We start from the raw sequence: 12852 nt of genomic DNA, 5'->3' as shown, positions 1-12852 counted from the left end.
TTCTCTAGGTTAGATTTTTCTCTGAGTCCAACAACCACATTTGAATTCAAAAGGGAGAGGCAGCAACCCCATCAGAAACCTGCATGGGACTAGCCCTGGCCAGTGAAGCCCAGTATCTGTATAGGTTATCCAGCTGCTGGCATTAAACGTGTAATGCACTGAATCTTGGTGCCCTCAGGTGTATCCTTTTTCTTGGTAAATAAACTGGCCATTGTTCAATCATATAAACAAATCCACATTCATGTACATAACCTGAAGCTGCCTAGAGCTGGAAGGAGTCTAAACTGGAGTGTGAACTAATTCTGGCATTTGGAGATGGAAAGGCTGAGGCTGATAATGTCAAATTATCACTGTACTCAAAGAAGAGCCTATAAAAATATCTGTATTTTTCATCTGTTAAAACTGGTTGCATTTCCTTGGGACAAAACTCAATAACGCCTTGTTAAATGAAGTGATGGGGCCATCCTAGTGCCTATAGTGCAACTCACAAAAGGAATTTGTAACTCCTTGTGCAGTTATTGCACACAAAGCTGCTTGATAGGACTTGGCATTTGTACCTATTTCTGTAGAATGCTGCACATAGCTGAATGGAGTAATGTATATGTTCTGTAATCTACAGAAGGGTGTCAGTTGTGATAGAGAAATGAATTTGTTAGGAATTTAAATATATTATTGGCAAGAGTTGAGATTGAAAGTAAAGTGTTTGGATGCAACTTTTCTTCTCTGAGTTATTTTTTGTACTCATAGTACTGATTTGTTTTGAAGTGCTAATTATGCCTATTAATAGTGCTGCATATGGTTAGGTACCAGATGTAACATGCTCATTTAATTTCCAAAAAGAGTGTGCTGTGGAAAAGGGGTGTACATGCCAACTCCTATCCAGCATCCTTCACTGTTCTTCCACAGAATCAATTGTTGCTTAATGAACTTGCTGAAATGCATAATTTTGTTCTGTTCTTCCCTCTTTAGCAACCTTTCTCAATCCGTACCAAACTTAGGTAAGCTTACATGTCCAATAGTGAAACATTTGAGGGGGAGGGAGAGGAGGAATTCTTGGTTTGATGCTTTTGGGTACAAAAGTCTTGAAGGACTACCTACACTTGCATGGACCTGCCTGTGCTACATGATCCGCCTTGGAGTTATCACCAAGATAAGAAAAAAGGGTGGCATGTTTGCTTTGTTGTGGCATGACACTATGTGATTCCCTTCCAAGAGGCATGCAGCTGGCTTCCATTTGAGGTTGCCTTGAAGAGCATTTTAAAACCACCTGTCTTTAAATACAAGTTTTAATGGTATTTACTGCCTATGGATTTTTTTAAAAAATGTATTTTAGTGGAACTGTTCCTATTTTAAGTAGTTTGATTGGATTTTGTAATTTTATTTTGTAAGTAACCTTTAAAAATAACCTTGCTTAAGGTTTATTTATTTAAAACATTTTTATCCCATCCTTTGCACAAGCCTCAGGACAGCTTACAAAAGATTAAATAATAATATACAATACAATTAAAACATTCAATAATAACAGTTCAAAAATAAAGGGAAAAGAGAAAAGAAAGGAGGAGAAAATGTGACTATGTAAAATGTTATTGTTATTAAATTTATTTATTTATTAAATGATGGCTAAATAAAAAAGTCTTTACCTGGCGCTGGAAAGAGTAGAGTCGGCACCAGGCAGACCTTTCTGGGGAGCGCATTCCATAGTCTGGGCACCACTGCAGAGAAAGCCTCCCTCCAAGTAGATACTCTTCGTACCTCATTCAAAGAGGGCTCCCAGAACAAGGCCTCCCCTGCCAATCTTAAGGGGCGTGAGGGCATGCAGGGAAAGATGTTCCTTCAGGTATCCTGGTCCAAAGCCATTTAGGGCTTTATAGGTTAGTACCAGCACCTTGAATTGGGCTCGGACTTCAACTGGGAGCCAGTGTAGCTGGTAGAGGACTGGTGTTATATGAGAATAATGGCTGCCCCCCCATCAGCAACCTGGCAGCTCTATTTTGTACCAATTGAAGTATCCAAACTGTTTTCAAGGGCAGCCCCATGCAGACTGTGTTACAATAATCCAACCAGGAGGTTACCAGCGTCTGTGTCACCGTCGCTAGGCAGTGCTTGTCCAGGTAAGAACGCAGCTGTTGGATCGGCCAAAGCTGAAGGAAGGTGCTCCTCAACACCGCCGTCACCTGGGCCTCCAAGGACAGCTGCAGGTCAAGGAGCACTCCTAGGCTGCGGACCCTGTCCTTTAGAGGGAGTGCAACGCTGTCCAGGACAGGACCAAAATCACTTATCTAAAAACCCATACCACCCACCAAAAGGACATCTGTCTTATCTGAATTGAGTCTCAGTTTATTGGCCCTCAGTTTATTCATGGTTATTTTGAATAATAGCCAAACAGCAGTCTCTGCTGTTTAAAATACTGCCTGTAACAGGTTTTCTAATAATATTTACAACTGCGTGCAACCCAATGCAGGTTTTGGCAGAGTTCCCGTCATTAGTCTTACAAGATCTTTGCTGCACCCTAATTTGGCTTTGTACACACTGAGCTGCTTCACGCAAGTTGGATCATAGTGTGCAATCGTTCAAGACTACAAGCTGCTTAAGGCTTACCATGTTTGCACTGTTCCTATGGAAAAAGAATTACTTGTTCACCCTCTTACCTAACAAGAATTCTCAAAACGCTTTGCTACAGTATAACTTTTAAGAATTGGTGTCTGATTTCCTTGTTTTCTGCTCCTCCTTCATTCCTTTTTTCCTTTTGAGTTATGTTTGTTAGACCATAAGCTTGTGGGTAGCTTGTATTCCTTCTTTTTTAATTATACAACACCTGGAAAACTCAGGAAGCTCTATGTATAACTGATAAATAATAATATGCTGTGTGTTTTTGTTCACAGATGTTGTGGCCCGTGAACACATGCTGTATGATGATGTTGACACGGAAAAAAATGATACAAGGTAGGTAAAAGATATGGTAGTGCCTGTTTTTCCTCTCATGCCCCCACATGTTCTTGTCAACAGTAAGGTCATTTTGCCAGATCCGTAAATTCATAATACTTTCTTTAAATTATTTATTTGTTTGTTTGTTTTTCGATGTATATCCTGCCTTTTTCCTACAAAGGGCTCAAGGCAGCTTACACCATTCTCCTCCGCCATCTTATCCCCACAACAACAACCCTGTGAGGTAGGTTGGGCTGAGAGTCTGTGACCAGTTGGCTCCATGGCTGAGCGGGGACTAGAACCCAGATCACCTAAGTCCCAGTCCCATGCTCTTAACCATTACGCCACACTGGCTCTCTTATATACTGGCTCAAATATATGTTAATACACTGACTAATGTATATATAATGACATATTAGAACCGATATAATAGTGTTCAGTTTTGAATTAGGGTTGGAATTCATTTTAAAAGATATGGTACAGTCCTGAAATGCTTATTTGGACATATTTATACAGCAGATGTAAATGAAAAGTATCCTCCTTTTTTGCATGGGAACCATGAGAGCACTAGTGCTATGAGAGGACCTAGGACTTTCTAAAATGGGATTTTGGCTTCCCTTATTGATCTGTAGCTTTACAGAGTCTGCAGAGGCTAAACTGGGTGGTGATGGAGAATTGTAGTATAGACGGGTTCTGTAGCCTGCTTTTCCTGTACCATAATCAGTCCATGTCAACTTGCCACTGTTTTTGTTGGGATATCTGCTCCAATGTAAAGAGGTAGTTGAAGAAAGGAAGAAAGGCTTGGGGGCAGCCAGCCAATTCCTGATGGAGAAGCTCATCCTTGTTATCTCACACCACCAGGAGACAGCAGGCATCTGAACTGTCTACTAAAAGGTGGTGTTGGGAAGAGCAAAGGTGAACTAGATCTGAGGAAGAGCTCAGGATGAGACTGAATCCTCAGCAGAAAGCAGGCCATCAGCCTGGTTCTTTTTAGGCATTCCCGAGTTCTCATCTTACTACAGGGTGCCCACGTTTTCCTCAGCCGTTCTTCTTTTCTCTGTGGAGGACTGTGCAAGACTCCGTCACCCCCAGGGCATTAAACCCAATGATCCTTGTGGATGGCACAGTCAAGTTTCGTTTCGGGCACAATCATGCTTAGACTGAAGAAAGCCCTACAACTCCCACATGTCCTGGGCAGCTGGGAATTGTAGGACCTTGTTTCTGTCAAGATGCAGGGAATGCCTCTTACACTCTTTCTCAAGATAAGAGTATGTAGGTGGTTGTTATGGAATGGGCAAACTCAGTCCATAATTGGAATTTGCTTCATCCTTGGCTTTCTTCTTCATTCTTGGCTTTCTTTCACTTACTTGTTGAGATACTTTGGTTCTGCAAATAAATGTCTTGCACCAAGACATCCCATATCTGCCAAGGATCAGATCCATGGCTCCTGCTACAGTTTCTGGCAACCTCTAAATAGACCCACCTGTTCACCTGGAAGTGGCTGCAGACAATTGCCTGCTTGCTTCCAAGGAGCATTTATCCTAATTAGTGGGGAGGATTTTTTTCTTGGCTTTACTGTTAATAAAGACTAACCTCATTTGTATCCCCAGAACTAATACATGAATTGGAATGCAATTAGTCTTTGGATTTTGTCCATCTCCAAATACTGCAATGCAATGTTCCCTTAGAAAAATAAGTACAAATGTCATACAACAGTGCACATAGTATCGGAAATAAAATATTAGGGTATGGTGCAGATTCCTCAATATCCTAGTTCCACCCTCTGCTGATTTTTCCAAAAGCTGTTTGCTTCGTAGTTTTTTGGCTTTTGCATAGTTTATCCCATTATAAAAAGGCTGAAAAGCTTATTTACTGGCAGTAAGAGCTTTAGCTACAATGTGCTGATATTTTGGCCCTGACTCATTTGGGTTTGACATAACCCACCACCAGAATGTACCACCACAACAGTGTTTGACAAAGAGAATTGGGCCTTCGGGCTGAAAGGCATTCATCATCCCTGTATTAAGGGGATGTGCTTGCAGAAAATGCTTCTGCTAGAGAGAATTCAGTACAAAAGCATGCATGGAATTTTCTCAAGGGCTTTTAAAACAAAAGCAAAACTAAACTGTGAAATGGTATGGAAATGGAACAGAAATGCCTTTTGTGTGGAAAAATGCAAACATTACAGAAAATGGAACATATAGATTCAGCTACCTCTAGTTTTCATAGGTAATAAAATAAGGCCAGAACGAGAGTAAAGATTTGGGTCTGTTTTTGCACATCAGCATCATGATAATGAATTAGTTCCTCAGCTGCATGAGAATAACTGAATACTGAAAGTATAAAGCTATCTTTCTTTGGAAGAAAAGGCTTTGGAATCAAAAATTCATGTGACATTTGAAGAAAGAAATTTTAGCATCTGCTTTACGCTCCCTTTAAAAGAAAAACCCTTGTAGCTTTATGGCTGGATAGAAGCCTCTTGATGATCTGCTTTTAACCTATTGTACTGCAGCTCTGTGTACCACTATAACAGCATGGTTTCCATTTGAAAATGTTTTTGTGATTCAGCAGTGCATGAAATGAAGCCTGTTGTGTGGTATCTTGGTTGAGCTTGAGGTACCCATTGTCTCTTGTGGAGCATCAGCAGTTTGCAGCATTTATGTCGTTAGGAGGCCATGTTTTTTCCACACATCTCTCTGGCCCGCTTCAGTGAAAAGCTGAAGAACCGTAGTAAAACCAGAAGCTTAAATTCCTCTCTTTCAGAGAGAAGGATCAAAGGAGATGCACTGACAAAGCAGAAATGTAATGAACCCCACCTTTTTACCCAAAAGGAAAATAAAAATGGCACCCTTGCTACTTACAATGTGGTTAAAACCACAATCAAACAAATTCATTAAAACTCAATTAAAACATACCAGTTGCAGAATAAGGACAGCATCCAGCCAAATATATGGAAAGTGAACTTCAGTAAAAAGTGAAGGGCAGCAGAAATGGACCCAACTCAGTCTCCCTTCATAGGGTGTTTCACAGTAGCTACTGAGAAGGCCCAATTAAGGGCAGAGATGGGGATATTTGTTAATACTTTCCTGTATATTTCTCTGTAAGCAACACCCAAGGTCACGCGCAAAGTTTAAAGCCTCAAGAGGGCAGCTTGGCAGAGGGTTATTGCTGGTGGGCATGTCGTGAGCAGAGCCGGCTGGTGCCAGAGGTCAGACTAGATGGCCCGGGAGACCCCTTCTGACTCGCTCTGTTTCTCTGTTTCTTTGTTTCTATTTCCCTCTGGAGCAGAGCTACGAAGTGTGGGAGAGCTGTGAGCAAATTCTGCAGTGGTGCCCAAGTGCAATGGAATATCTTCCCTGTGTAAATGACACTCAGACAGGACCTCAGAACAGGAGGGATCGAGGAAGCTAGAACCGTTGCCAGGATTGGCTCCCACTCTTTGGGATTATCACACAAGCAGATGTCACTAAGGCAAATAAGGGCAGAGGTGGTACTCTAGGAACTCTGTACAGGTTCTTGGTCACTGGGCTTTATGAGCAGAACTTAGCTGTGGAGGGAGAAGCCAAGCTCAGCTTGGAGGAGAGTGCAACATGCTGTTGTGGTTGAGTGTGGAGACAAGGAGCACTGAGCAGTAGAGCTCCACTGCACTTGGGGTAGTTGATCCATGCAGGCATTTCTCTGTAATATTCCCTGTCTTCTTACTAACAATTGTTTAAAGAATTACAGAATGTTGTGCATTACAGGATGCTTTGGTTTCTTTAAAATCAGAAATAAGTTTCAAACTTCTCAGCAGTGAAAAACCCAGATTGCCATGGGTCCCCATAAAGGTAAATAAATTGGATAAAACCCCCATATTGAGCCAGTGTGGTGTAGTGGTTAAGAGCATGGGACTGGGACTCAGACAGTCTGGGTTCTAGTCCCCGCTCAGCCATGGAGCCAACTGGGTGACTTTGGGCCAGTCACAGACTCTCAGCCCAACCTACCTCACAGGGTTGTTGTGGGGATAAGATGGAGGAGGAGAATGATGTAAGCTGCCTTGAGCCCTTTGTAAGAAAAAGGCAGGATATAAATCAATCAATCAATCAATCAATATTGTTAAGCAAATACATTGGACTTAAAATCATGCTTCCTTTACTGCCTTAATCAATTAATTCCAGAAATATTACCTTCCAAACTGAATGGCCTGAAGTAAATTTCACTATGTTCATTGAGAAATATGGCTTAACCCTATGGAAGTCTATTTAGCTCAACAGAGCTCACAGGTGAGGATTGCTGTTTGGAATTACTGGAATTTTTGGATTATTGGAATACATTGAATATATCAGTACCCTGTGTCATTGGCTGATTTATCTTATGTATATACTTTCTTGGTAGCATTTCTTCTCGACACTTCTTCAAAGTAAAGAAATTCAATTTAGAAAAGACGAATAAGATGGCAAAAGAAGAAAAGTTATTTAGAGAGAAGTTCATGGTATGCTTCCTCTATTTTTCTAATTTATGTAAAACACTGGGAAGGTGTTGATATGGCTACCTGTAGCACAAAGTTAACTCTTGAAAGTGTACGATGCATGAAAACATATAGTAGGATGTCTGTAGGCTGAAAAACATATCGGGGCTTGAAGATTCATGATCTTTATGAAGCAGGAGGTCCTCATACTGGAATCAGTCCTCTGCATCTTCTTGATGCTATTCTTTGAGCAAGCCCTTTGAAGTTTTGGGCCCAACCAGAAGCACTGTTTTCTGCTATACATACGGCATCTCTGGTTTCCCAGAACACAAAGATGAGCCCTCTCAGTTGTTACACCACTAAGACACCATTTAACACTGTACTGTACCAGCTGCTAAACATCCTCTGGCAGCATTGTTATGACCTTTCTATTTTGGTCTATTTTGGGTGGTGATGGTTATGGCTTAAAGTATGGCAGTCTGGGTTATTATACTGCAAGTTGATGTTTCTAGTTCCCCAGCTCCACCAAGTGTTCCATAATTTATTTCCTGTAATTGAACAAAATTGTTTCATTTGCTTTTAAATCTAGAATTAGCCTGCCTTCATAGAAGGAATGGCACATTAGAATCAAATCACCCTCAGCTTTGCTACATTTTAGCAACTGCACCCTCTGTTTCTTTTCCAAGTTATTAAGATTTATAATTTCAAGGAGTGTTTTATGTATTGGCTTCTGAAGTTAAAATTGAAAAGAAGAAATAAAAATGTTGATTGGAAAACTGTGTGCAGGATGGCCTATTCGTACTCAGTTGAACCTGGAATCTGCCCTCTGTGAGAGGAAGCATTCTGCTCACAGAAGGTCACTCTACGCAGTTTTGGGGAACTTCTTTTCTCACACCACAGCTCAGCAGCAAAGTCCGCTCTTCTGTGCAGCATTACCACTATGGAAAGTGGTGGGTGGGGAACTCCACTGCACTCGGGGTAGTTGATAAGAGTAGATCTCTATCCAACCCAAGCTCTGTAAATCCTCCTCAACCGTAGCTGGTACATATGAGGTGCTGATCACAGGCTGTGGCCCAGAGACTTGAACATCTCACTCTATGTTTCCAAGGAAGGGTTGGCTATATGCTATATCCTGGAGGTGGGCAACTTGGAGTTCCCCAGATGTTTTTGTGTAGAGATCTCATGTTGTTGGTCAAAATGTCTGAAAAGCTACAAGTTGCCCACCCTGTTTGCATAGTTGACCATTTTTGAACCTGGTAAGACCTTTTCAAAGACAGCTGGACTATAATATGTGTGTGGACATCTGTAGTTCAAAGGAATCAGGGAGAGAAACATGCATCCAAGCCCTTGTGCATATCTGAAGTTGCTCTTTGAATCTTCCAACCTGCACCCATGTAAGCATGCATAGATTTTCATCCTTACTAATTTTAGTTCCTGTTCCCTTCAGTATACTAAGGAGATCACAGTAATAAATACCGCAGTTGCGCACTGTTCAAACACTCTGACCAAAGGCAAACTTGATTTGAAGATCACAGCTGGAGAACAAGTTGATGTCATTGATATTACTGAGGGTAATCAATTAATATGTCGGAATTCTGAAGGCAAATGTAAGTATCCAGTTGGTTTTGAATAACAAGCATATGGTTTAAGCTGAGCATAAATACATCAACACTTAGGGAGGGTGAAACTTTGCTCATTCTGCCTACCAATTAACTGCTGACCATGCTGGATCTTGAGAAGAAGCTGGGTAGAAAGTTGGAGGCTTTATCTGTTGGCAGCTGTTTATCAGCTCAATCCAAAATGATTTCAGCTGGTCTTTTGGCATTCATTCTGAGGCCTCTGATTCTTTGCAAGCTGAGAAGTCAAGTTCTTGCTGCCCTTTTATTTTCAGATATTTGAATTCTTTACCAAAAATGAATGATGGATCATTTACCTGGATACCCATTTAAATTTGACCTTTTTAAATCAGGACACAGTAATTTGTATTTGAAAGCATTTAAGCATATATCAGCACATTTTGTTTACTTAAATTACTAGAAAAATTCATGTGAGTGTGCATGTAATAATGTGTATTCTTTTCTTCCCCAGATGGATATGTGCTATTAGAACACTTGAATTTCAGGTAAGTGTTACATAATGCATCCTGGTCTCTTTGAGTAGAAGCCCATAAACATCTTTTCCAGAGAAAAGACAATTCTTTCCCACTGAATGAAGCATTACCTAACCCGCCTAGATGCTTTGGACTACAATTCCCATGATACTTGGCAACTTACTGTGCTGAATAAGGTTGAAGTCTGGATGAAGGGATGGTGTGTTCTTTCAGGAAACTGATCTCATGGGAATACTGCCACCCAAACAGTTTGAAATTGCAGTCCTTTCCTCTTCTCCATATCTCCATCTCACTTAATGGGAAGAATTTTGCAGCTTCCTCAAAAAAGTGAGATAGCACAGTTCAAAAGTAATTAGAAGATATGAACATTAAGGTTCATTCACTTGTTGCACCGAGAAGTGTTTTAGTGCCAAACACTAAAGTTCAGATTACCTTAGTGTAATCTTGTGTGCCAAGCTTTCAGCAAGAATGAGAACTCACTGCAGTGTGAAGTATGCTCTGTCTGTGGGATGATCCATATCCATAAACAGTGCTGGGAATCAACACTTTTTTCTGCTCTTTCCTTTAGCATGCATTAGTGCTGTGTGCCTGAAATGTGACTTGAAATAAAGTGCATGTGCTGAAAATGAGGACCATAAGAACCATCTTGGTGTGAGCAAGAAAAGAAGGGAGTAGTCGATGGCAAACAGAATTCTAAGCTCGAATTCTTCCATTGCTGAGTGTCAACAGCTGCCACTCACTTGAATAATTGTCATGAAATTGAGTGTGGGTGTTTTCAAATATTGCAAGTTCAAAATAGTTTGTTCTTCAGATCCATGCTATGCTGGGTATAGCTTAATAATCCAGAAAAATGCTAGGATCCAAAGAGCTCCATGGACTCATCTAAGGCACTTCTCTAATGCACTTCTGTACACATAAGATTTTTTTTATCAAGTTTTGTTTCCAGCTGTAGCTCCTCAAGCAATGGAACATCTCCCAACCTTGCTGAGTGGCTTGCGGAGTTATAATGCCTAAAAAGTCGCTTCATAAGTACAAAAGCCATTGTGGCCTTTTGGATCCTGGCCAGAATACTTACCATGTGAATGCAAAATAATTTCTGTGTTCTTGATGCTTTTTCTCTCTCTGTATCTGTGTTTTCTATTAATATTGGGAATGTTAAAACTTGCCCTTTGTACCTAATCCTGTATTAAGTCTGCACAATTTTTGTACATGTTAGATATGCTATGGCTATACTTGATGCAAATTTTAAGAAAAAAGGATCGGCATTTTGTAGTGGACATACTGTTGTTGAAGGCACTGTCACAATGTGTACTACCTTAATATAAAACTTTGTACATCACTTTACACAATTAAAACATACTTTGTGCATTCTGGCTTGTTGTTTTATTTGTCTTACCAATAGCTAACTCTGAAAAACAAAACATAAGGTGGTATCCACTTTTGTTCGTCCACCTGTAGATAAATTTGCCGAAGATTTGAGGGGAAAGAAGGTGTAGCGGGAAGAGAGGAACGGTAAATCCTACTGCATTAGCAGAGATCTTCACCCATGGAATGCCACTTAAGAAAAGTCTCTTTGAGTTGCTCAGTAAGAACATTTGGTCCATCAACAAAGAATTTCCAATTGAATGATGGGACAATTACCCAGATGTCCTTTGGCCAGGTCTCATCATTTTGTTGAGTAAAAGGATGCTTTCAACCCTGACAAGGGATAAACTCCTGGCCCAAAACTATTTCTGTGAGGGGGAAAAATCATGGCACACTAGAAAATACCTGAAAGGTTGATTTTCATTCCCCTGGCCCCAATTTTTTTTTCCAAATTACCCTGTGTGAGAAATGCCTGGGGCTTAAGAAATGGCCAACAGAACTCCTGATGATTCAACTCAAACCCAAGTAGAACTCAAAACCCCAAAAATATGATAAAACTAATGAAGAACTAAAAGTGATATAAGAAAAAGGGTTCTCTCCAAGAGAACAAACTAGTTTTCTTTTTGTTTTTTCAGAAGGAAAACACCAAGCTACATTGCAATCTTGTTCAATGAAAGTATGTTAAGAATGACACTTGTCAAATATATACCATGGGGGAACCTCAGAAAGAAATCTAAAAGCTCAAGCAAATTTTTGGCTTGTTTAGCAGTTGATACACAGGCATTTAGTGTTGTTTTTCCAACATGTGGTTGGAATTAAACATGCTTACTTTCAAAATACAAGACTGCGAGCAAAAAATACTGAACTTCTATAACCTTGGAAGAAACACTGAAGAAATGTGAATATATATAACTTGGTTAACTGATAGTTCTTATAAAAGAAAGACTTAGGAGGCCAACCAGTGTGGCTGCCTGCAGCACTCTGACCTCAGAGGATTACAGGCATCCAGGAGAGTATGGAGGCAAAGTTTGTTTCTCCCATGCTTCTCCCACCCTGCCAAAGAGGCTTTCAGCCAGCTATATCTTTTGCCCCTGTTTGTGAATAAGAAAGGCTGAGGCATCACCAGAATTCCTTGTATCCCTGTAGAACAACTTTGGAGCTGTACTGGCATGGAAGAAGGACTTTCCATGGTTGGTTTCCCAGCTGCAACCTTTGGAATGTGTTCCCAAGGCTGGAGCTGGAATGCCACCCCATCCATCTAAATAGCAGCATTAGGACTGTGTCCTCAACTTGTTCTTTCAAAATCTCTTGGTGGAATTAGACTGCTAGCACATTGGATTAATGGAATGATAACATGAATATTTTGAGGATGAATATTTTGATGTACATCCCTGAGTGATGGCAAATTAGTTGAAATTCTTGATACCAGCCTTATGAAGCTAGTGCTGTTGAGATATTTTAGAATTCAACTCCCTGTAACCCCAGCCAGTGTGACCAATGATCAGGAATGCTGAGCCTTGTAGTGCAAAATATCTGCCATGCGCCAGCCTGGGAAAGAAAGCTTCACGCAGTTATAATTTATTTGTTTTTAACCAGCCCAGTACATAGGCTTCTGATGTTAGTGTTGAGGAGAAACTATGCAAAGTCGGTAGAGGCTAATTTGAACTGAACTTTGAATCGATGTTTCCAGTACATGAGAAATTATCTTGGCTTTTCAACTTTTGCCTGCTGTTGCATTGCCATATAGGTGTAACAGTAGATATTGTAATCACATTTCCTGATAATAAACAGAGCTTTCCCAGGCATCCTTGAAACCTGAATAGCTTTTCACTGCAAACAGACTCAAGCTATCTCCAAAGTGCCTAAACTTTAATTTGATCACAAAAGTAGGCCAAGCATTTAGCATTTTATAAGATTATCATCCACTTTATTAAAGTGCAAATGTCAACCATGGAGTAATCATCACATGCAGTGCAGTACAGTAAAATAAATCTTCAACATAGAG

General features: G+C 40.5%; 1 protein-coding gene across 1 annotated transcript in view; it reads left to right on the top strand.

Annotated features, from left to right (window-relative positions):
* FYB2 (FYN binding protein 2) overlaps positions 1 to 9498 on the top strand; it is a 44499-nt gene extending 35001 nt beyond the window's left edge. The window contains exons 12-16 of the mRNA XM_044430347.1: positions 970 to 998; positions 2883 to 2943; positions 7300 to 7396; positions 8820 to 8979; positions 9461 to 9498. Of these exons, the coding sequence (XP_044286282.1) occupies positions 970 to 998; positions 2883 to 2943; positions 7300 to 7396; positions 8820 to 8979; positions 9461 to 9498 (385 nt within the window). The remainder of the gene's footprint in view (positions 1 to 969; positions 999 to 2882; positions 2944 to 7299; positions 7397 to 8819; positions 8980 to 9460) is intronic.
* Positions 9499 to 12852: the final 3354 nt, after the last annotated feature.

Source organism: Varanus komodoensis, unplaced genomic scaffold (assembly GCF_004798865.1).
Source record: "Varanus komodoensis strain SLA01 unplaced genomic scaffold, ASM479886v1 scaffold20_1, whole genome shotgun sequence".
NCBI classification, from domain to species: domain Eukaryota; kingdom Metazoa; phylum Chordata; class Lepidosauria; order Squamata; family Varanidae; genus Varanus; species Varanus komodoensis.
The sequence above is the reverse complement of the archived record's forward strand: the minus strand, read 5'-3'. Positions and strand labels throughout refer to the sequence as shown.